This window comes from Chenopodium quinoa, unplaced genomic scaffold (genome assembly GCF_001683475.1).
Source record: "Chenopodium quinoa cultivar QQ74 unplaced genomic scaffold, ASM168347v1, whole genome shotgun sequence".
NCBI classification, from domain to species: domain Eukaryota; kingdom Viridiplantae; phylum Streptophyta; class Magnoliopsida; order Caryophyllales; family Amaranthaceae; genus Chenopodium; species Chenopodium quinoa.
Genome location: NW_018743050.1, coordinates 1,375,696 through 1,401,895, shown reverse-complemented (window position 1 = coordinate 1,401,895; position 26,200 = coordinate 1,375,696). Strand labels below are relative to the sequence as shown.

The following is a 26,200-nucleotide window of genomic DNA, read 5'->3' as shown; positions in this document are numbered from 1 at the left end:
ATTGATTGCTCATCAAGATGAGTGATTGGCCATGCTGGCTGCTCGGCCAGCTGAATGCTCGGCCTCCCGACCGTATCAAATATAACACATGAAACTTTTCTTGATGGAAACTCAGCTAATACACTGCCCGTGTAAATGTAGGGCTGAGCAGTAATTGCTATCAATATTTCTCATGGAGTACATATTGATGAAGCTTTTATTAATAAGCTCTTTTATAGAAGATCTTAATAACTTTGCCAAGTACAAGGCATATACCACGACACTTGGCTTAGTGCTTTTTATGGCTCTTTAGACAATTTCCACTCATCATGTGTGTATATTAAATGGAAGGTATAATAATAAAATAATAATATTAATATTATAATATTATTATTAAATTATTATATACAGCATAATAATAATGCTCCTGCTAAATGCATGGTGCTTCTATGAAGATGCTCCTGCTCGACCTATTGACGACTTTTTATTCGGACATGCAACCTGACCGCATAGAATTAGGAACATGGAGATTCATGTGAGGGCAACTCGGCCTTCACCTAGCTCGGCCATGTTGGTTCATTTCCCTGCCGAGTAGCTAAACTCGCAAGGATGCGCTTCATATTTTCGTTCGGCCAAGTAGCTCAGCCACCATGCCGAATTGCTATGTTCACAATGGGTAGCTTTGCAATTTTACTCGGCCAATTCAACTATGCTCGACTGATCCTTTTGGCCGTATTGAACTAAGATTATGGCTCTTCGCGTGAGAGCTTCTCGGCCAACACATTACTCATACATCATTAAATACCGCCTTAAAATTACGACAATGGTCCACCATTATATGGCAGCTCATCCTCTTAGCTAGGGATGGCAACGGTTCGGGTTAAACGGGAGACCCGCCCCATCCCTTCCCAAGTGGGGCGGGGATGGAGGGAAGTTTGGCGGGTGATGGGGCGGGGATGGGTATAAAATGTGTACCCGCCATGGGTGATGGAGCGGGTATGGATTTTAGAGTAGACTCGCCCCATATCCACCCCGCCCCATACCCACCTTATACCCGCACCATATTTCTTTTAGAAAAGTTGAGAACTTATGAAACTTGATACCCCCTAAGACCCAATAAGCTTGAATAGTGAAAGTCCCAATTTTCTTAACCTAATTTGATATAATTGTCATTAATGTAATATAGTGAAGCATCATGGAAAAGGGTTAGGGTCGATTTTAGGGCGAGTATGAGGTGGTTATGAATATCCAAGTGGGTGATGGGGCGGGGATGGATCCTATCTTGTACCTGGTGGGAAGGGTATGGATGTGGATATTGTACCCGCCACGTGTGATGGGGCGGGGATAGGTATAAGATTTTTAGGCGGGTATGGATAATTGGGTATGAAGGTACCATCATCCGCATCCAACCCGCCCCATTGTCATCCCTACTCTTGGAAACTTGGATAGACTGCTGGCTGCACAAAAAAGTAAAGAAGGTTCCTTGCTCAAAGGCCGGTCGGACACCCCACAAAGAGCCGACCAACTATGCTTGGGAAGACATGCTTATTACTCTCGGCCGAAATGTTGGCCGCACAAAAGTTGGAACATGACACTTCCGTGATATGCAACTCGGCCATTCTGTTGGGTTATTGTTGTTGAGTGTTTGCTCGACCAACTGCTCAGTATGGAATCCAACCTGCTACGTCGCTGCTGCCAAACTTTCTATGCTCGGCCTAGCTACAACTCGGCCAAGTTGATGGCCGTATGGAAGCAAGAACTTGGTGCTTAGCTAATGGGCTACTCGGACACCTACCTATGTTGGCCGACCATCTATACTTGGAGAGGCATGCTTTGCCTTTTAGCTCGGCCAGCTTGCCATGCCTTGCCGCCTAAAAGTGCGTGGCTTGCTTCTTAATTGATGGCAGCTCGCCCAGGCCAAGTGTGTAGCTGGTGTCTTTGATTTTTTTTCATCTTTTCACGTCGAAAAAATGTTTGAAGGCCATTTTCGGACCCTAAACGAACTCGTATGGTTAAAAAAATCCTGTCAATCACATCATAGCTATGAGTTTGACTAATTGGCCCATTTCCATTTCCGAAAAGGTATTTTATGAAGCATTCAAACTCTGTGCGCGCGACTAGTAGAATCATTTCCCTTATATTTGACGATTCTCTTCGTCGTCAAGTAGATGAAGGGCGAACTTATATTTTAGTTGTCCGCCTGAAACTCATTAGATAATCCTTTGCTCAAGGCCAAGTCGGACACCCAACTCGGCTTCCGTCCGACCATCGATTCTCGCAAGGACTATCTTCAAGATTTTACTCGGCCTTTAGGCAGCTCGGACAGGCTGCTTGGCAAGGTTATGGCTGCCTATTTTTATGAACATGGTGGTTCATTGAATGGCAACTCGGCCATGTTGTTTGCTACTCGGCCACACTGCAGGCAGCTTGACCAGGTTGTTGCTGCACGCTACAGCTATTCTCAGCCGGCCATGAAATGGCTCGGATAGGCTGCTGCTATGCTTTGCCGAGTTGTTGTGTTTGCAATGTGGTTTCCAATTCCATTCGTCCAGCTCAATTGAGCTACTCTTGGGTGCATTGATCGTATAGAACTTGGATCATAAAGCTATGCATGATGGCAACTCGGACACCCACCTTTAGTTAGCCGACCATCTATGCTTTCAAGGTCATACGTACATTACAACTTTACTTGTCCATGGGTGGCCATACAAAAAGGGTAACATAATACTTTAATGAGGGGCAGCTCGGCCAAGCACATGGCCATGCTACTCGGATTAGCTGCTCAATTGCCGAGCTGCTATGTTCATGAAGGTGTGCTTCAATAATTCGCTTGGTAGATATTTTTCTAGAAGTCATCTTCCAAATTTTACACGACCTCACTACCATTTCACCAGCTTAGAACCTTCTTGCTTCTTTCTTACCACAAGCTCGAAAAATTTTTAAAGCTTCATTTTCCTTGCTACTAGCCAACCCATGCACTACTCGGCCATTTATGTCGATCCATAGCTCGAAGACGAGCTTTCATTTAAGTGCATCTCGACCACTTTTATTTTCATTCTCTTTCTTTTCTTTTTTTTTAATCTAATAAATGGCCATTTGGCTTATATACTTTTGTATATATATGTTCTTTTTCTTTTTGGGTGGTTTTGAGTCGTCCTTTGACACTATTTCTCGGATGTACTCATGAAATTTCAAGTATTTCTCAACTTGTAAATTTTTAAGGGCTTGTAAGCCTAGGCATGCCCTTGCCCCGCTTGGGTAAAAATACCTAGGGTGATTTTTAGGACTTCCTTATGTTCATCCGTCCGTCCATTATGCTTGTGTAAGCAAGCTTTTTAATTTGGCTCGTACAGGTTACTTGATTGCCCTGTACGAGTAGCTATGCTCGTGTCCACGAGCTTCTTTCTTTTGCTCGGACGTATTTCCTCATCAATTTTACAAGTCGTTTGACTAGCTCGCGGGCGCATATAAAACAATGTAGCTTGAAGAGAATTTTATTTGAATTTTTTGTTTTTTTTTATAATCATAATAATGATCATGACTTTGGGTTTTAGTGCCGCCCAAGTCTTATCTACATACAAGAGTTCATATCATTCTTCTTAAGAATGACGACGATCTAGAAGAATTACAACTTTGCCCTCACATTGGGTTAAATTTGTAACGAAGAGTTCTACTTCATGATTTGGTGTTAATTCGGATATGGCTAAGTTTCATTCCAGATGTGTCTCCCCACAGACGGTGCCAAATGTTTTAGGGATTTTTTGGATAACCTGAAGGAGGGTATGGATTCCCTCGGGAGACAGATCTGGAACGCTATACTCGTACGACCTGAACACCTGCAAAACAACGGATCTCCAATTTACTGAAGATCCGCCTCCGACGATCAAGTTTGAGACTGGAAAACAGAATTTTAGAGAGAGGAGTGAGAGCATATTTTGGGCATTATGCCTTTGGGAATTGTGTGTTCTCTCTTTCCATCATGAAAGGATGTGGTATTTATAGGGAAATGGGATATCATGCTCCTAGGGTTTCATAACCTGGGAAAATCGGCTGCCCTATACGTGATTGACACGTGTATTAGGGTTTCCTTCATGCTAGGCATGTTTCCTTAATGTGGGATTTGAGCCCTTTATTTTATGATATCTCTCTTTAGGCCACGTGTCATGCTCTTATTGGCCTTTATTTAGCTTAGCAGGATGCCACGTGTCAGCTTATAATTGGGCCACTTGCTGGCCTGACCTTTCATTTGTCGAGGAAGTACTAATGTAGGTTTGATATGTATGTGCAAATAAATATCAAACATTAAAAAATTGAAAAGTATTGAAAGGCACATGGGGGTAGGAGAGAGATGGGCACGTGAGACCAGTTTTAAATGTACCACTGAAAGCTTATATAATATCATTGACTATGTAGTGATACTATTTCTACACGTAGTTAGTACCACAAAATGAATATACAGTACCATTGAATGAATATATAGTACCACTGAATGTTCAATGATACTATTTGATCATCTAGTGATACTATTAATCACCCATTGGTACACTTAGATTCAGCACATGGGGGTGAGAGAAAGGAGGAGAGAGATGGGTAAATTTCATGCAAAATGTCTCTTATGCCCCTTGATATGTATATCCAGGTACCTATCAAACCTCCCTTTGGAAGGCCTCTTTATTTGTCTATAAAAAGGGAGTAAAAATACCCCTAAACACTAAGAATAGACAAAGAGTAAACTTCTATATCATTTTTTAAAAATTTAACCCACATAAAGTTCTCTACCCTTCAAACAAATATTGTTTTTACTCCTTGAAATAAAAATGAGCAAAGTTGATTTTCTATTTCATTAACACTTACTATTTATTTAAGTCAAATGAAAAAAGTTTACAACCTATTAAAGCTATAAATAAGCTTCATTTAATTGATATTAATTTATACAAACTAAAGTTGAATAACCGAGTATTTGACGATACTAAATTCTAACCACTCCTTAATATGTTTCACAATTTTTTAAAGATTAAAATTTATTATATGAGCATTGTGCTTGTCACATTCTAATGATGCTTAGTAAAGATCAAAATTACTACTAAGTATTAAGAGAAATACTGAGAGAATCTAGAGAGAATAGAGAAGCATAATTGTTTATGAATTTTTGAATGAATTTTACAAATACGATTATCAACTTATTTATATATATACATTGTTTTAATCCAATTAAAATATTTTGAATACTTTTGTTATGCCTTAAAATTGAATTAATTCAACTAAGAGTATCACAAAATCATTTATACACCTTTTAATCCAAATAAGATATTCTAATTAATTATAATATAAATCGGTTATTTTGAATCAATAACCCAATGCCAAAACTTTTTACTCTTAATACCTATAAAATTTATAAAATACTACATTTAAAACAACCATTCAATTATTTTAGTGCATTAATTCTTAAAAAAAAATTGAAAATTCTCTACCCATTTAAATATATAATTCTCATTTGTTGTCAATATTTTTCAAATAAATAATTCACCACTATTAACAAATTCAAATAAAATGTTTCAAACTCGTCAAATCGTTGTATTTAAAAAAAAGTATATATAGTATTTTTGTAAGAGTAAGGAGATTGATTTAATAAATCAAAATTTTCTTGGATGATTTAGGAAAGGAATATGTGGTAGTTAGTTCCATGTTATACAATAAACTCGCGTAGATGAATTGTTCATGCCATATAAAATATTTAATATGACTAATGACAATCCTACTAGAGTACTATACTGTACAATAACCTTTCACACAGTCATTCAATTCAATCCAGCTTAGCATGTCAACCCTCGAGAAAGGGAAGAAATGAGACAAATATCACGTGACGACTGTTCCCTTAACCCTTTGCACATGGATTATTAGTCTGTTAGACATCTAGTAAAGGCTCTCACCTCTCAGTATAATGTATGCAAGACTAAGTGTGCAATGAAATTGCTAAGTAGCAAGTATGGAAAGAAGGTTTTCAAAATTGGTAAGATTGTTCAGTTTAAAATGTAAAACGAGTTTGGTTGTGTTGGTTGTATAAATGAATCTCTATTTATAAGCATTTATTCTAGCTAGCCCCTAAGGTTGGTTCTAGTTAAAACCTTTCAGCCTGATCCCAATAATTTACTACATAGTCTTCTATGCTTAGTATGCACATGAGGGTTCTAGACATCTTCATGCTACAACTCTACAAGAGCTTTTTAGTGCCTTCCATAGTATTCTAGAACCTTCCAACAACACTAACCTTCAAGTTGTACACAAACCTTATTTCGGGATCTCATCTCATCTTGGATCAACGACGCCACCCTAACGTTCCTGAGCCCAAAATATGCTAGATCTCAATTTTGAGCACATTTGAAGCCCATTTGACCCTTTAAATGGCCCATCATTATGAAATTGTCGTATGGTGGTTCACTAGAAATGCACAAATTAAACTAAAGCTCATTTAGGGAAGAGGGCTGCCAACCATCCATGGATTCCATGAAAACCCCTAGGCCATGAAGTTGCCTTCTTGCCCAATGACCTATTCGACACCCCTTATTGGTGTTAGACGACTCGCAACACATTAGTCTTACTAAAGCAGTTAGTTAGGTAAAGCTTTTTTATTATTTAATAAAAGAGCCGATGTTTTTGAGTAATTTTTAAAGTTTTAATAGATGAGCATGAACATAAAATCATATAAACTCGTTCGTATAGGTTCGTAGCTACACAACTCATTTAATTAAGTTCATGAACAAACTAGTCAAACAAATTTATAAATGTCATTCATTATTATTCTTAATTTTCAAAGTAAAAGTGCAATTCTCGTTTATAAAGTCTCATTGATGAACTCAACTCAATAATAAAATAATTGTTCACCAACACAATAATCTCCTACACAAACCAAGCTTGTACAGATATCTGAACTCGACTCTACAAGCTCGCCAAAGTTAAATGAATGAATATAAACTGTTGCAAGTACTTTAAAAAGGAGGGAGTAGACAAAGAAGCTCCTCTTCATTATCCAAAATTCAACTAATTCCAAAAACCAGTATCATTTGATGATCCTCGAACACCATTTTTTGGATGAGAGCCACTTCCACATTCTAATAAAAGTCTTCTCTGTACAAATTTGACAAAGCTTCGTATTCAAGAACAATTATGTTCACAATTCATTTCGTTGGTTGCCCAAATCGTCAAATTTGGTAAGGATTTTAAAACACGATTAGAAAACAACTCTATGCATGTTTACTCTTGACTCACAGCACCTTCTCATATCTACTTCCTCTGTTCATTTTTACTTGACCTGTTTCTTTTATCACGTTTACCAATGCAAAACTTTAATGATCAATAACTTAAATTCTCCATAAGTAAATATTATAAAAGTTATATATTATGATAGTACTTATTGAGACGAATCCAAAAAGATCATATATGAATATGTTTTTCCTTACATATTATTCACAAAAGACTGTCAAAGGAGGGGTGATGAATAGTGTAAAAGTCAAAAGGTCAAGTAATAAAGAACGGAGGAAGTATCTCAATCCTCTAGCGTATCCACCTCTGGTTGACTAGAATCATTTCCCAAACCGCCTTCCTAAGTTTGTACAGAGGAAACCAATGCACATTTACAAGAAAGCTTTCACCTTCATGATTAACAAAATTATCTTTTAGATTTCTAATCCTACCTTGTAAATTTACATTTTTAATTTCCATCTAGATGGTCTCGACCAGACGACTCTGACAGGTGAGGAATTCAAGATGGCAGCTCCAATTTTGCAACTATTATTGTATAGGTGTGCAAAAATGGAAAGAGTACACAGATGGAGCGGGTTGCATAATAGAATAATATGAACAAAATGCAGACAAAAAAAAAATAGTTATGCCTTACTAAAGTTGCTCCTCATTAGAAAAACAGAATAGCGGCATGGAATACAGTTACTTACAGGAATTTTGCTGTGGGTTCTGCAGACAATATAAACAGAGTGGTGCACATTATGATACGGTGATACCCCAAGCAGTATTAGCATTTTTATTAAGTGTTCTCTGTAATATGTTACAGGGTGATCAGATTTGTTGTAGATGAGGGCCAATATCCAGACGAAACCTTAAAGCTATACTCCCTGCTCCGCTTCACTTGCAAGTTGGTAGAGTAGGCATCTCGATATCAGAGCGCTTCGCGTAGTCTAGGTGGATCGCTGTATTAACTACTGCAATCCTCCAACCATCAAACTGATCAGATACTTCTAAACAATAACCAGTATCCCAATTTTCTCCTACTTCAGCAATATGCAAGCAAATGCTAGCCCCTGCATAATTAATAAACATAATTCATAGTTAATATGGTGTCAGGAATGGAGGCAGGAAATAGGTCTTTCAGTTTGGGTTGATTTGGTCCAAGTTCTTTTCAGGTGATGGGATAATTGATTCTGTTTCGATTTTAATACACAATAATAAGTTTTGGACATGTTTGGAACTATTATCTGGATATACTCTAAATATTAACAAAATATGCGTTCAACAAAATACTACCTCCGCTTCATGTTACTCGCAACAAAGGACATGTTTGCGGAGGCCGAGGCAAAAGATTGTAAGCATGATTATGGAAAAATAAGGGTATATGTTTAACTATTAATCCAACCCAAAAAAAAAAAGGAAAAACAAATGCAACCTTAATTAAAGTAAATACCCACCACCCACAGTCCAGTCCCACACCACCCAGCAGCAACCAAAGCCAACTACCACCACCACCCAGCATTACCGAAACCACCCACCACCACCCACGAACCCTCCATAGCACCGACCACCCAGCACCGAACCCTGCACCACTACCCAACACAACCACGTACCCAGCACTACCACCCAACACCACTACCACCCAACACCGACGCATCCAACACCACCCACGAACCCTCCAATCAATACCCCAAAACCACCGTACCCGCAGCAACCGAAACCAAAAATTAATCCAACCCACGATGCCCAGAACCCCACTAAAACCAAGAACTAGCAATCGAACCCAAATCCGATATCAAACCCACAAACAGAAATCAAACCCACAATCAAAATCAAACCCACAATTTGAAACCGAAATTAAACCCACAATCTTTCTCTATCATCAATTAAAGGTTGAATTGGTTAAATTTAACCATGAAAACTCTTCAAAACTCTAGATCTAGAGTTTTGATGGTTAAATTTAACAATAAAACCTTCGAATTTGGGTTTCATCGCCTATGAGGAAACAAAAAACAAAGGAAGAGAGAGAATACGAGACGGCGATGTAGGTGGTGGTTTCCTTTAAAGGTGATGGTGGTGGTGGTCGGTGGTAGTGGCGGTGGTGATGGTGGTGGTTGCCATTGAAGGTGGTAGATTATGAAGGAAGAGAGAGAAAACTATGGAGGAAGATGTAGAATGTAGATGAGGAGGGGAATGAATTAGGATGGATGTGGTGGTAAAGTAAAATTAATTAACCTTAGGGATTAATGTAATAGGAATAGATTTATAATTTAATTAGGATGTTTAGAAAAAAAGTAAGGGTAAAATTGTCATTTTGTAGACAAAAACTCACTAAAAAAGGAAAGAAAATAATTTGTTGCGAGTAATGTAGAGTAGCCATTTAAGGAAACTGTTGCGAGTAATCCGAAGCGAAGGTAGTAAAAAGTAAACTAAAAGGTCATGGAAGTTGTGCCAATGGTGGTCAAGGATAAGATTGGCTTATGAAAATTATCTTTTTACATACATTCAATCATTATTAATTAATAGTCATGTATTATGGTTGGGTTCAGCTAAGTTAAATTTCAGTTTTAAGCCAGAATTAAGCTATCTAATTGCGAGTTATTTGGATTTTGATTGGGTAAATGAGTACTAGTCAGTTTTGTGAGGCCTGGTGAATGATAAGTTAGCATCTTGATTTACATAACATTTTTTTAACTAAAAAATCAAGCACCATTGAAAAGCTGAAGAATTACACTAAGGGGGGCCTTAAGTCCCTCCAATATTAAGGGATAAATTTAAACCTCAACCTCCAACCTCAAATAAACCAAAACGGAAAATGGGACATGATAGGCTGACTGTGTAAGCCTAGAGAAAAACTACACACTGCTCGACCAATTAAAAAACCCAATAAAATAAGTTGTGACCATAAAAAAAAAGTCTTTCTTTAGGTATTAAACCAAAGTAACCACAAAATAGAACAAAACCTGCCTAGCACTGAGCCTTATGCCCCTTACACCTTCCACATGGAATTTATACACGACAGAATTTTGAATGAGGCCACCAAATCAAGAGTTGAACAGCTTTTTCTTACCCGTTTTTGCTCCCTTCAGCACTTGCTTATTTATACCCTCATTTAGACTCTCCTTTCATCCCCAAAAATATAACTTACAACAACAAATACCTTTCATCCCCAAAAATATAACTTACAACAACAAATACCTTTTGTCTTCCCACGTCTCATGTCAACTAAAAAAGACCCTTCTTGCACACAAATGAATTGTGACTGAACATACAGACTGTATGAAGCATTGGCCGACCACTCGGTTCACTGAGCAAAACCTATAATGAGGCACAACTTACAATACACAATTCATAGTCTCAAATAATAGCTACACAGTCTCCTTTATGACATACTTCCTCCGTTTTTTTTATTTACACCATTTGGGTTGGGCAAAAAGATTAAGAAAGGAATTAAATAACAAAAATGCACATGTGACTACAAAGGAAAGAGAGTAAAAGTGAGGTAACAAGGGTAAATATTAAATGTGAGTCGGGATAGGCTTGGGTATTTGGTGTATGAACACAAACAAAAAGTGTATGAAAGCATACCCCAAAAAAGAAATGGTGCAATTAATATGCAATTTCCTAAAAAGGAAAATGGTGCATTAAAAAAAAGTATTATATTGCAATCCTCTCCGAAATCTCAACATCATCTTTCACAACCCACTATGAAAATATTGAAAATGAAATTTGGGAATTTCTAACTGAAAGCTCACAAATGGTTCTTCTTTAGTCCTCCCTCCCTACTGAGCTTGGTGGTAACAAACACAACTCTCAAATATATTTTCTCTTTAATCGAGCAGAACATTTCCAGTCCAATTAAAGCTAAAAAGATTCCCCAAATTGACATTAAAGCAAGAAATTTTACCAGTATACATGCTTATCTAAGCCTATCAAATTTTTTAAATGCTACGTAATTGATAATGGCAAGTTGCCCAAAAGATATTATTGACTGCAAAACCCACTTTATCCAAATCATCTAGCAGATCCGTCTATTGACATGCCCTCCAGATTAAGCAAGGGCAAAGTGGACACAATTTAGGGTTGCAACACACAGCTTTGTATTGACGGTCCATCTCAATCATCTAACATTTTCATAAACCACATTTAAAACAGAGAAAATAGAAATGAAAAACAACAGGGCAAGGGGGTCAAAGCAAGAAGAGAAATAAGAAAGATATTGATGAGGCTGGAAAAGAAGCTCGAATTGATATCCCATGTGAGTTTGAGACATGGATTTAGAAATATAGATTTTACGTAGTAGGTGGAAAGGGAGGGGAAAAATAGATGGGAGAGGGAAACTCCAAGTTGTTTATTTAAGTCAATCTGACAGGGGTACAGATAGGTTCAGGGCTATAAGATGAATGCGTTGACAAATACAAACCATAAAGCAGTAGTTTGGTTGAAAAATCTTACCTATTTAAACCTGTCCTTAATCTAAAATACACATATCCTATCCTAGAGAGAAGATTCCCCTTACCTCTAAAAACGGGGGAACAACACAGAGCATGCAAACACTCTGCACCTCCACCTCTTGGCCTCTAACCCTCATCTTCTAATTCATCTCAAAGACTCCGCGTACCGCCCTCCATTTGCCCCTAAATGAGCTAAATTCCATCTGTCTTCTTCCCACAGTGCCAATAGTCAGCCCATTGTTTTCCACTTGCCACTAATCCTATATTGCTACCCTGTTATGGGTAGCTCAGCTTTTTAGATTTGGGGTAAAATCAGCTTTATGAAAAGAAGAAAGGAGGAAGAGAATTGGAGAAAGCAGTTGCACTGATAGAGAGAAAAACAGAACATGAAGGGGAACAGCATGACTGACTTGGGTGAAGCAAGAAAGAGGGATTTGCTTGTAAGGGTCAATGTGGAAAGCAGTTGGTGACCTAGGCTATCCCTTTATTAGATTATTAGAAGTGGTTTTGGGTGGTCATTCCTGTATAATTTAATTGCAGATTAAATTGTTGCTCAAAACTTTAAAATTTAACTTACTTTTTTTCTCAAAATCTAAAAGACTCCGCCCTCTTCTTTTCATAATAATAATAATAAAACAAATAAATACTTCCTCCGTTTCACTAAAATTGCAACACTCCTCATTTTATGTTTATCAATGCATTATGTCAATCAATGATATCTTTTGAAATTTTGAAAATTGTGATGTATCTAATAAGATCCAACATGACTATATTTTTCCTTACCATAAATCATACTTCCTCCGATCTTTTTTAACCACAACGTTGGGGAATTTTAAGCTTGCCAATGCACACTCTATACCATTTAAAAGAAAACTTTGAAAAGAATCTAACAAGATCCCACTAGAGTATCAGACTATATTTCTTCAACGCATCAATCACTAAAGGCGATTGAATAGTGTAAAATTTCAAACGTTGCAATTAAAAGAGAATGGACAAAGTAAGTCATCCGTTTATTATTTTTTTTACTTGCAATACATTTGCGCACTATTCATGTACTCCACTTTAACTAATAATTTAAATTTAAGTATAAATGCAGTCATATTGACTCATATGGGATCTTGTTAGATTTGTCTCAATTTATACATTCATAATATCACATTCTTGTAATTTAATATATTAATGAGCGAAATAATGTATTGGCAAACATGAAATGAGAAATGTGCAAGTAAAATAAATGAGGAAGTAGAAGTTAGTCACAACAGAGCATGTGAATAGTGCATAAGTCAACGCATTGTAATTTTAGTGAAACAGAGGAAGTAAATATGGAGAAACATTCTTGATTGCATACCTGAGGTTCCAACACATTAGGCCACAAGTATTTAAGTACCAACCAACTAAACACCGCCAAAATGAGGAGACTTGTGATGTAATCAATCAAGTAACTGTTTTACCAACAACCTATGGTCTTCAATTGCCTCTTAAAAACCAAGAAACTCAAACAAGCTTGAATGTGCCCTGAAATATTAAGATAGGAAACCAGCCAATTAGATTAATTAATCCATTAAAAAATTTGAAATGTAAATGCCCTGTCTTAAATTCTGCCAACGCAAGTAATGGAGTTAGTCCTACAAGCTACAGCAGCTGCAATGAAGAAGCTCAATAGCAGCAAACCCAGCAACTATGCAACAGGCTATGTTAGCAAGATTAATTGCTCCTCTATCAATACTCTATCTACAGTCTATACTAAAGAAATATCCCATAAGTACACGTGTCGAGTCCACAAATAAAATTTTCACATCAAAACTTTTTTTTTGCCCTTAAAATATAATAAGGTAATTTTTTTTTTAAAAAAAATCTACAACCTAAAAAACCCTAAAATATAGAACAATAACGTACAACTTTAAATAAATAAAATATTTTTTCATTGCTATATAAAGAAATAGGAAAAGATTAAAAATAACATCACAGAAATTAGCGATTTATTACCCTTTATGTTTCTTAATCAATTCAACTGAAATTTATTGTTGCAAATAGAAAATCACCAAACTAAATAAGTTTTATTTATATATTAAGATTAGAAAATATTTTATATTCCCTTGAATCTTCATTTATTAATCTATAAAATGAAATGTTCATTTCCTACTGAAAATAGGGATTCTAAATTAAATTTAAATTCATAATCTATCAGCAAACTACAAGGCCTACAACAATAGAGATTCTCTATATGAACATGTCTCAACTATAATAATTTGTTAAGGTAAATTTAGTTAAAATTTTAAATATAGAAAACCTGTTAAAAAAAAAGAAAATAAATAAAAACAAACAAACAAACTTAGAGTAACTATATAAAAAATTATAAGTAAATATCCGAACTAGTTAGTCAACTCAATCTATGGAGCATAATGACTGGTTAAATATTCATCATTAAGTCCAGTTCAGCATCAATAGATATTTGTACAATATTCTGACATAACAAAGTTCATTATTTCCCAGTTTTTCTGTTTCTGCATAACAAATAAGTTATTACCCATTATTATGCTACATTGTTGTAAGAAACCTGATACTCCTCTGTGTTTTAATAAGTGTTACGGTTTAACTTTTTTCACTGTTCACATATTGACTTTGATTTGAATAATTTGCCAATATATAAAAAACAAATGTTATTGTAAATACATTGTTGGATTCGTTATAATGTATACTTTCATAGTATCAAATTTTCGATAATTTTACTAATATATAATAAGATAGATTAATGGACAAAGTCGTGTCTTGCCATGCGTGTTTGGCCAAACTGTAACACTTATTAAAACACAGAGAGAATATCAATCAATAATAAAGATTATAAAGAGTTAATCCTAAATTTTCTTACTCTAAAATTCTCCAAGATCTCTCTCAAAATGAACTAAGTTTAATGAACATACATAGAAATATTTGCTAAGTTAAATATATATCTTTTTTCTTCTTTGCTGCAACATTTCTACTCCCTCCGTTTTTTTTTTTTTTTTAATTGCAACACTTCCTATAAACGGCCGTTTTTCTATTGCAATACTTTCATAATTGAAAATACTATTCACTACTTTATTCTATCTCTCCTCAAATGGTCCTCATTTATACCCCACCCACACTTTGTTAACACTTAACATTTCCCTTCTCTCACATCCCTTACTTTTACATTAACTATTCACTCACTATCACTTCTTTTTTTTTTTTTTTTTAAATCCTCCTCAAATGGTCCTCATTCATACCCCACTCACACTTTGTTAACATTTAACATTCCCCTTCTCTCACATCCCTTACTTTTACATAAACTATTCGCTCACTATCACTTCTTTTTTTTTAATTATTTATTAATTCCCAAACAAACCCCAATTACATACTCCCTCCGTCCCCGATTGATAGTCACTTTTGAAGAAAAATCATGGAAATTAAGGAGAATTAAAGAAAATACATTGAAAAAGTAAATTTACATTGGGTATGCAAAAAAGTAGAGAGAGAAAGTAATTAAAGTACATGGGAAAGTAAAATTTACATTGGAAAGTTAAATTTGCACAAATATTTTTGCAAATGTTAGGGAATTTTGATAAAAAAAAATAATATTAATGGTACTTGAAAAAAGCAAATGTAACTAACATTTTGGGTGCCCAAAAATGGCATAAGTGACTATCAATCGGGGATGGAGGGAGTAATATTATAACAAATTTAAATCAACCGCATAACAACTCCATGCTAGTCAAAGTGTCGCAACTAAACAATACGGAAGGAGTTTTGTTTTTTTTTTTTGTACTTCATATTTTTTATATTAACTACCTTTGGTGATTTATTTAAAAATAATTAGTGATATTGTTAGATTCGTCATGATGTATAAGTTTTGCTTGTAATAATCAAAGATATTAACAGTTGAAGTTACACATTGGCAAGATGAAGTTTGCAGTTAGAGACTTGTAACAATGATAGCAGAGCCATCCTGTTATGGACTTTTAAAGGCTCAGTACCTTGGACTATTTCACAGTGGCAATAAAGTTGTTTTGACTGATTATAAGAAGAGAAGTTTTAAGTAACAATGATAGAAGAGCCAGCAGACTAAGTGTCAACTACCCATAAAGGAAAGAGTAAAACTGACATAAAGCCACCATACTACTACCTCCAAAACTCTAATTAGCCTCCACCCCACAATATAGGGGTGGTAAGATCAATGCAGCTTGCTTTATTAGCCTGAAGATGATTTTGTCAGGACCTTGCTTCAAAAGATAATTGACTAAGCTAGTATTTTGAGCAAAAATAGAGAAGAATTTACAGAGACATTACATTCAGGGCAATTGTAGAAATTAAAAATTTAATTTGAAAAAAACTATTTTTATACTCCATATTATTTTGATGTAATGTGAGTAATAATGGAACTTCAGCCGTTGACATGGTTCAATTCATTGGGGTAGTAGTTGGGGTGACTGTCACTAATCACAACTTTCTTACTCCATAATATATTGCTCAATATGTTGAAGAGAGGCAGAATTCCACGTCCTTAAAAGAGGAGCTTAATAAATCTTCATGATACTACAACAATCTATAGCATAGCTAACAAAACTAAAACAATCTCGACTTCTTTAATAATTCAACATCTTGACCATTGCATCATGTTTCAAAATCCCACACAGATCATTACTTACCAGCAAGCAACATAATTATTGTATTTTCCAATACAGAATAATTTCTTTTCAATATATAACTACACAGTAAGAATTTTGACTATAAAAGTACATCAATAACTGAACTATAAACAAGATAGAAAAATACAGATTGGCAGCATTACCTTGGTAGGACAGACACGAGTTTGGTGACAGCTTCAGCCTTGTGTGCTCCTGAATCCTGATTTAGTCAGGTCAATGGCTTTTCCCAAGATAATCAAATGTATTTGCAAAGCTACTAGTCAGGACTTCCTCCTTTCCAAATGGCCTGCAGTGCTGTGCCTTGCATGATTCGGGCAGTCAACTCAGGTTGGTGTTCAAATGGATTAAGAGGAATTAATCCCTTATCTTTGACCTCCAAGCCATAGACAAAGGGGAGTCTGATCGAGACAAAACTCTCTGGAGGCAATATAACTTGACATCCAAGGCTGAATTGTAGCTGCTGTTCGTGACTTGAAACACCTTCCAGTTGATGGGGCTCCTGCACAGATGCAAGGAAAACAACAGGTATTAAATTCATAGAGATAATGGACAGTCAACAAAAAGATAAAATATCAATTATCAATCCTGTGGTCAAGGCTCAAGCACGAACTTGCCAAACTACCAATTACAAACTCATTATAACAAATATATATGCAACAAAGTGAACAAAGAAAAGTGGTCAGTGAATACCTCAAACTGTACAACAGGGTTGGTTGCTAATACAACAGGAAAAGGAGGTGTAACCTGCAGCCAAGAAACAGATAATTATCTAAACTGCTAATGATGGCCTCATAAACTTGCAATAGACCACTTTGACTCAGTATTAGGAGAAAAACAGTAAGCACATTTAACTGGCATCAAAAAGGGGATCATGTAATGCAATTTAAGTCATTCTGTGATGACTGTCATAGTGTTGGTGTATTAATACATAGGATACAAAGTAAGTTATGAGGAGAAAAAGAATACAAAAAAGAAATGGAGTTACATATATATTATTCACAGAATCTTATGGTAAACTACTAGAAAAGACTTCTAAGCAGAATCTCAAAATATCCAGGGATGCAATTTGAAATCTTCAGAAGTAAGTCAATCCATTCTATAGTTCTCCTATGTAAGATATTGAGGAGGTTTACATAATGTTACCATAACTTAGCCTTTCTTGAGCATTCCCATTTTAATTTTAACTAGATGTAAGCCCGTGCGATGCACGGTTTTTAAATATATCATTTTGTATTTTTTTTTTTTTTGTAATTTCTTAATATTTTTTTGTAAAATATTTTGTTAAGTTTTAAATTTTATATATATAGAACTTGAATTTATAAAATGAAATAAATATTATCTCATTCATCGGATAGTTAGATAAAATCGTTAAAACAAAATATATTTTTTAATTTCTAATTATTTGTTAAAATAATATAAATCCTAATGTAAAAGATAATATAAAAGATAATTTTTGTTTTTTTTCTAATTTAAATCTTAAATTACTATTTTTTGTTTTCAATTCTCAAATTTCATTTGTTAATTTTTTCTTAAATAGCTACTGAAAATTAAAATTCTAAATTAATATATAATTCTAATTTTTCATTGGTCGAAATATTACTTTTGCTTATGTGGCGTGCGATGCACGAATTTTTATATACATTTTGTATATAAATATTTTTTTGGTGATCTCTTAATTTTTTTCTTGCATTATAAGTTTTAAAATTTTGTATGAAAGTATCATATCATCATATATTTACATAAAACCATTAACATCAAATGATAATTTAAATTTTTTAAATATCAAAATATAATTTTTAGTTTTTTAAATAATATAAATCCTAATATCTAAAGATAATTTTTAGTTTTGTAACAAATAAAAATGATAAAATTTAGTGTTCTTAAATAAATAAAATCCTAATAAATTACTATTTGTCGTTTTTCTCACGTGGCAAAAATTTAAAATTTCATTCGTCACTTTTGTTTAGGTGGCGAGTGATTTTTTTAATTCTAAAATAAAATAGAAATCTAATTTTTAATTGGTCGAAAATACACCTTTTCATATGTGGCGCTCCCAATGCTCTCCAAAAATGCCTACTTTATTTATATATATTAGATTAGAAAAAAAAATTTAAAAAAAAAAAAAAAAAACCCTGACAATTAAAAGGTAACTCATAACAATATATAGTACACAGGTGACATCAAGTCCAACAAGAAGGTTATAAGATGGCTAGAAGCTAAGTGTCAACTTGTAAAGGGTAATTGGGCAATTGGCTGCAGTCTGCAGAAGAGAGAAATGTAGCATATCAAGAAAAAACAAACAAGACACAAACATTGATTTTTGTGTTCAATTAGCTTAATTCAATCTTCCAGTTGATGTACAAAAGACAATTTGAAGAATTCAATAGTTCAGGAGAGCAATCAAGCACAGTCAAGTATTAATTTGACAATTTCAAATGCATTTGATCTAACAAGCATACTAATGTCAGGTTAATTAAATGTAAAGACGAAGTGGAGTGAGATTCATTTTCAGGAATCCATGAAGCTGTTCAAACTATTACATTTAGACGAGGTCATTTTGGCACTTAGAATAGATTTATATATATTCATGATATTACATACTTCCTTTGTTCTTTTTTTATTGCATTATGAGGGATTTCACACTTGTCATTGCATTACTGTAGCTACTAATATCAACTATTACACTTTTGTAAAACTTATAAAAAATTGACACTTGAAAAGTAGATTTCGTGACGAATCTAACTAGATCCCACATGACTATGTTCTTCCTAATGGATAAATCACAAATGATAGTCAAAGAAGATTAAGTGAATAGTGTAAAGTTCTTATGGTGCAATAAAAGAAAAACAACGGAAGTATTATCTTTGAAATGAACTTCTTACTTCTTGGGCATTTTATAATATATTATTTTTTCCCCCTAGCTCACAGCCTACAATTAGTTCTTATCAGACGTTTATTCAAGGCTCGATAGAGTAAAGCTTCACAGGCAAGTATGCTTGTATACTTGTGTAAAAACTTTTGACATGGCTACGGGTTAGCTGTTATTCCTTAAAGTTTATATTTCTAAGATGCATAGCACTCAGATTAGTCTAATACAGCCTAAGTATTATTGCATTATGGCAAACCCCTTTTACCCCACATTATTTACACCTTTACACTCTTTCTTACTTTATCCACCTTTTTCTTACACAAATCCACCTTTTTACCTTATCTCTTTAACTTTATTAACCTTTTTACTAAACCCACTCATCTTTTCCAAACTTACATAGAAATAAGAGTCATAGGTAGAGAGGAGTAGGAGAGGGTAGAAATTGTGAGATGAAAAGAGTTGACATGATGGAGAAAAAGGAAGCCAACTCAAATGAGTAGGCATAAATTTCCCAAAGTAGCAGAATTACCTAGGAATACCAAAAAAAAATCCAATTGGATTTAACATAGGTTTTGTTCTCTTCACCTTATTCTTACTAGGCGAAAAACTAAAGAATTCAAACGAGAAAGCCTAAAATAAGGTGAAGAAAAGATAGCAATACGGGGGAAGAAAAGAGAGAAATAAAGAAAAGGGCCCCATTTCGTGAGGAGAGAGGTAATGAGTCCACAAACCAAAATGGATATGTTGCAACTAGTATAAATAGACCAAAAATTGCAAGTGTGGTAATTAAGAGAGAATGAAGGGTATAGAGGGGAAGTTTATACGGGAAAAAGGGAATAGTTAAGTAAAAGGTTTAATTCAGTTCGGAAATTTTTTTTCTATAAGATTATTAAAAATAAGGCAATTTACATGCCTCCTTAGAAATCCCTGAATGGATATCCAATAGCAGATAACAACATGGTAAAATTTGTGAAAAAAGAAGAGAGAAGCACAAAGATGAAGAGTTCAAGATGTTAACAACTGTCAATCTACCAAGTGATACCACAGAAAATAAATAAGTTTCATCAGTAAAAAAATAAGGTTGATATAACTACATAAACATTAAGGAGACTGATGCACAAGATTTTCATACCACAAAAATCCTTTGTAACTGAGATATTGTGCCTGCAAACTTCAAATTTTGCCCATCCTTCTTATTCTTTGATGCCCTGCAATGCGGGCAATTTAGGTATAGTGGTAAATTTCTGTTTAGCAATGAAAATGCAGGCCCAATATTCTCCACATTTAGAGAATGGTGACTCTGTTGATCTGTGACAGAATTAGGTGGAATTGATGAATCAAAAAGTGTATGTTCCACTGGTTTAGACAATGATATTCCATTCACAGCAAGATTGCTGTCAACCACAGCTTCATTTGCTTTATCCAAATTGCTAACTTTGTGTGTTGTAGCATTACCGCTTGGCAACCGATGCACTTTACCATGAAGATCACTCTTCCCCAATTTCAAGGGACCCCTATTCTTACGATTAACATGTTCCACAGGACGAGTAACCTGAGATCCTTCAGGCAACGAGTATGGCTGCCCAAGTTGATTCAAAATTTCTGAAGATAATATAAAGCGGTGGCCACGCGGGCATTCATGCTCAAAACCAACATAAACTACAAAATGCCTAACAGAAGGATCAAACATAGTCTTTCCCCCATTAGCATTATTATTCTCAGAAGCATTTTTACCATCATCAACATTTAACGGAATTACATTGCTACCTATATGCAAGAAAGGATTACTATCAACATGACCAACATTGTTCAACCCAGATTTGTTCTCTGCTCCTGCAGTAGAGACCTCTTCAGATTTTTCAGATCTTTGAGCATCAGTAGTAGAAAGGTGACTTTGCTCTGTGCTTGCGACTCTTACAGCAATTTTTTTAACACCTTTTCCTGGACCAGATGCCAGCTGTGCCTTTGGCTGTAAAGGAGGAAATGCAGAATTAGAAGTTGTTGATCCAGCAACAACCTCAGAAAAAGCTTTCTTCATTGTGGTAATTGGAAGACCTCTACCAAAACTGATCTTTCTACGGTCAGGTATTGAATCGTTCATAACTTTTCCGTGGCCTTCCATTCCATTCAGTTCTTCACCTGGCTCCACCGGCAATGTTGTGCTCTTCTTGGCATCCTTGACTGCAGTTGATTCAAGTTTAATGTCTGGCTTACTGCGGAAGGACCCTTGCCTCAGAGCATTAGCAAAGGAAACATTTGAGTGCTTCTCATTCTGAAGAACAATAGTCCATTTCAAAAGGAACTTTTGATCATGCGGAAATCCAGCTTGAAGCAAACCTTTTGAAGAATCATAGTACTGTGCCCCTCCAAGCCGAACCACAGTCCATGATGAAGGCTGAATAGGCCATTTGTCACTCAATTTTGGCAGTTGCAGCATAGGAAGAAGCTTGTCACACTCAGAAAATATATTAAATTTGATATTAGCAGATTCAAAATCAAAAGGGTCGGCTCTTAATTGTCGAGAACGGCCACAAGCACAAGCATGAAGAAATACATATCCACTCTTATGTTCCTTGCTTGTGGCATCTGAAGATAGTCCATCATCTTTGACTTCGTGTCTCTGGTGCATGCACGGTTTTCCAGTTAAACTAATAGCATCACATAGTTGCCTTCCAGACTTCCAGATTGACACACATCCATCCTCCAATTTTTTTTTAAATTCCTTCACAGAAGGACCCTTTACCATTGAGTGAAAAGCATATAGAGCCTTTTTTAATTGAGTTTCATGCTGTGATGTTGGGTAACAGGGAGGCAAGTCTTTTAAATAGACTTCCATAGCAGCTGGTAGGGCTTTTTGGCACCATAAAGCCGAAAATTTTCTATTGATCCCCTTCCCACTCTCCAATAGAGAAAGTGCAGTGCTAGGTGGATCAGCACCTTTAGAAGCGATCCCTTCAACAAGAGGAGGGACACCATTACGTTGCCGGAGTTTCCTTCTATTTATATCAGTTTCATCAACAGAACCGGGTTTTGCAGACAAAATTCCCTTTAAAATTAGTTGGCTGGAAGACAACCACATTTCTAAACTGGGAAGCTCGGGAACACTAGTTGCTCTTCCAGAAGAAGCAGATGCTGCAGCTGCTGCTGCAGCTGCAACAGCAACCATACCAACACCTGCTGCTGAACCACTGTTTGCATTTGTAACCATCCCCCCTTTTCCTCTTAATATGTCAGCCTGCCTAATAATAAACTCCTTTAAAGTCATGATGTCATCCTTATTTCCACTCTCACTGTGACTTTCAAGCAACAAAACATCAGGAGTTGCCTTTCCACTCAGAATATCTTCTACAAGGCCTGTGGCGAATTCAAGAGACTCGCCCCTCAAGATTCCAGAGCTGTCTAAAAGCACAACAGCTCTTGATGCATCAAGGGTTAATAATGGAGCTAAACCAGTTATTGAACCACTTCTGGACCCTACATGACTACTACTTTCAGACCCCGTAAGAGTCCGGCATTTTTTTATCAAAAATCGAATTTGAGTTTCAGTGGAGGATTGCAATTTCTTAAGTAAACTACCTTCAGTTTTATTTATTGGGCGAGAGAGCACAACAACTGAACTAGAACCCTTCCCTGGCAAATCTGATCTAGCCAAGCTACTCAAACCTGACTGGTTAGAGGAAGATTCATTTGACTCCTCAGCCGCAGCACTGGAATTCACCATTTCTGAGAAATCATCAACAAAAGCAAAGAGCGTAACAGGAGTACACTGCCCAGGAAATAGTGCAGTATATGAACCTAAAGTTGACATGACAGATATAGAACTGTTTCGATTTGAGATGCCAGTACCTCTTCGTGGGGAAGGACTTTTAGAGGATGTTGCTGGGGTAGGAGGACGAGAAGATGATGATGAAGGCCTAGTAATTGAGGGCAATATACTATGTGATTTTAAAAAAGGCATCAAAGCATGTTTTGCAGACTGCAGCACTCGTAAATTTTTCAAAAGATGAGTGTCAAATCGTGATCCCTCTTGGATGTAAACAATTACATGGCACACCTGCAGTAACATGGGAGTTCCAAATTTTTCCTTAACATCGATAGACCATTTACCAAAGGAGGAAAAAAAAAGGGCAGTAATTTACAGAAACCATTCAAAACTTACCAAATACAGAAGATGAAGAATAGAATTTTAAGGTGCTTAAAAGGAGGAGTCAAACCACAATTGCTTCACTAAAAGCTTTCATTTTATTCTTTTGACAAGGAAACATGTTAGAAAGAACATGACCACACTATGTAGTAAACTGAATCTCAATAATTACATTTCAAAACATAAATACTAGATCAGAGTTAGCCTGCATTCCAATTTTTTAAGGCCTACCCCGACCTAGATAGCAAAAGTAGTTAGCCATAGTCGCTCCAAGTACTCTACAAAACCTTGTTCTTGAAACACTACACCCACCTTTCTCCTCTCATAAACTAATGAAGTAAAACTACAAATCAATTATTCAACCACCTATGAATCTATGATAGTACTTAAAAAAGAGCTCACTATGTTACTTGGACTCTTCGGTTAATGTAATTTACCCGTGTTAGACACTTCGACCCTTCATTTCATTCTATGATCAAAATCATTATGTCACAGAATAGCTACATTAAGACACTTAGACACATACCCATGTCGTACAAGAGTTCCAAAGTCCGAGCAAGGTTCACTTATCTATTTATTGAAAAATGTAGACCCCTTATCATTGATCAATTGCAATGCATAGTTTTATACATAGAAGATTGTTCATATCTTCATTCATATAATCTACCCCTTCAATTCTGTAGTCAGCAATTTTAATCACAATAGATTGCAAATAACATTATGTCTCAACAATATCAAAAAGCTCATTGTAAAATTAAGTAAATTGAAAAGGAAAATAAAAGAGCTTACAGTGAACATGAAGAGCATTCCTTGAATATCCCCAAACTCTTGTTCTTCAACGATGGAATCGAAACCGGAACCGGAACACATAGCAGGACATTTGATCGAACACATTTGAAGAAACAGCAAATTCTTCTGCTTATCATGGTAATAACTAATCCTACGATTACTAAACCAAAGCTTAACCTCTTCAGTAACCTCCTCATTGTCATCTGAAGCGATGCTAAGGGGAGTATCGCAGCGACCGGAGCCGAAGACATTGGAGTCGAGGATTCGATTGATGAGCTGAGAAACGTCGGAGTTGCGTCGGGCGATGAAGCCGACGACGACGACGCCGGAGGGGAGTTGCGGCGGCGGAGGTTGGGCGGGAGTTGCGGAGGAGAGAGGCGGACGAGGCGGCGGAGGTGGCGGCGGAGAAGGAGAGGAGGGAGATGGTGATGAAGATGAAGGTTGTGGAGTTGGAGGTGGACGAATTAGGACTCGTATTGAATTGGGGTTTGGTTTGTTGTCCATGCTTCAATAGTTTTTGATTTGATTTGAATTGGCTTTGAATATATGCTGGAATGTTAAATAAGTTATGCACATATGCTACAGATTAATCAAATAAAGTCTTTATCAAAAAAAAAAAAAAAAAAATTAAAATCGAGTTCAGTCAAGGTTAAAAGATAAACGAGCTCATACAAATTCTTTCGGAACAACTATTAGTTTCCCACCGGGCTACATGCTAAGCTACTACATTACCTTTTTTTACATGTGTGAACTTATAAGCATTGAAAGATTTAACTAAAGAACGCAAATCATCATATAGCAGCCATAAAGGAGACCGGCCGCAAGAAGTATCATTGATAGTATTGATGACTGACAGAGCATCACCCTCCAGCCACACGCGAGAAAACCCCAATCTCTTAGCAACCAAGCATCTAAAACGAGCATCAGCCACCTCCGCAGACTCCACATCCCAACTCTTATTAAGTCTTCTCACAAGTAGGGCTATCAAAAGCTGACACGACACGACAACTCGACACGAAATAAACGGGTTTGGGTCAAGAATTCTCAACCCGTTTGGGTCAAGTCGGGTTTGGGGTTGTAACTTTTCAACAGTTCACTTTTCCACTTCAGAGGATTCTAAATACCTAGGCTTAGTGACTTACCTTACTTTTATGTCTTTGTCGTTAAAACCACTAGCTTTAAACTTTTGTAGTTGCTTAAACTAACTTTAAAATCTTGTATCTTTAATATGGTGTATGTCTTTTCAATTTCTAAGTTGAATTTTAATTAGTTTACGGAGTATCAGATAGTCTTATATGGGTAAAAGGTTACCCGGGTAACCCGTTTAATAAACGGGTTAGGTTTGGGTCAAGGGTTTACAACCCGTTTAATAAACGGATTAGGTTTGGGTCAAGGGTTTTTCAACCCGTTTAGCATTGACACGAACACGAACACGAACACGACACAACACGACCCGTTTGACAACCCTACTCACAGCAGCCCACACTAATTGCCCTACTCACAGCAGCCCACACTAATTGCCCATTGTTGTCCCTTGCTACTGCACTAATACCTCCAGCCGAATCAGAGCATACATGAGCATCAAAATATATTTTTATGGTAGTATTAGGGGGGCAGACCACGCACTTACAAGCCTATTTGTCACATCACGCTTGTAGGGGAAGACTTTAGCAATAAAGCTTATAATCGTGGATAAGCTCTGCATAGCATGAGGCCATTATTACATTCATATTTAAAACTCTTCCTTCAAAAATACGCTTGTTTCTGCAAAACCAGATTGACCAAGCTCCATCCATCAAAGTGCATAATTCTTTTCAGCTAATCTTGCTTGCCAACCACACCATTCTTTCAGCAATTAAAAGAAATATGAGAAGAAGAATCAAATACCAAACCCCATAAGTGTTGCTATCCCAAACATGCTTGACGATCTTATAGTCAAAGATAGTGTGAGAGACGGATTCCACTTACCGTCACATGCTGTGAATTTCTCGCCAGTTGCAATGTGCCTTATGTGAAGCTCCTTTTTTTACCCCCAAGACTACGGGTGCTAATCGGGCGAGCC

General features: G+C 36.0%; 1 protein-coding gene across 2 annotated transcripts; it reads right to left on the bottom strand.

Moving 5' to 3' along the window:
• Window positions 1-7,469: 7,469 nt before the first annotated feature.
• LOC110730878 lies at window positions 7,470-25,076 on the bottom strand. Of its 2 annotated transcripts, XR_002513169.1 has the most exons (6): window positions 24,139-25,076; window positions 20,338-23,259; window positions 17,027-17,080; window positions 16,480-16,835; window positions 13,021-13,187; window positions 7,470-8,291 (listed from the first exon to the last, which is right to left on the bottom strand). XR_002513169.1 is itself a non-coding variant. In XM_021910705.1 (4 exons), the coding sequence occupies exons 1-4, from the start codon at window positions 24,640-24,642 to the stop codon at window positions 16,593-16,595; spliced, it is 3,723 nt and encodes a 1,240-aa protein (XP_021766397.1). In that variant the 5' UTR covers window positions 24,643-25,076; the 3' UTR covers window positions 16,270-16,592. The 2 variants fall into 2 exon arrangements, 1 of the variants encoding a protein (XP_021766397.1); XM_021910705.1 differs by lacking the exons at window positions 7,470-8,291; window positions 13,021-13,187 and having other exon boundaries at window positions 16,270-16,835.
• Between the last annotated feature and the right edge of the window lie 1,124 nt (window positions 25,077-26,200).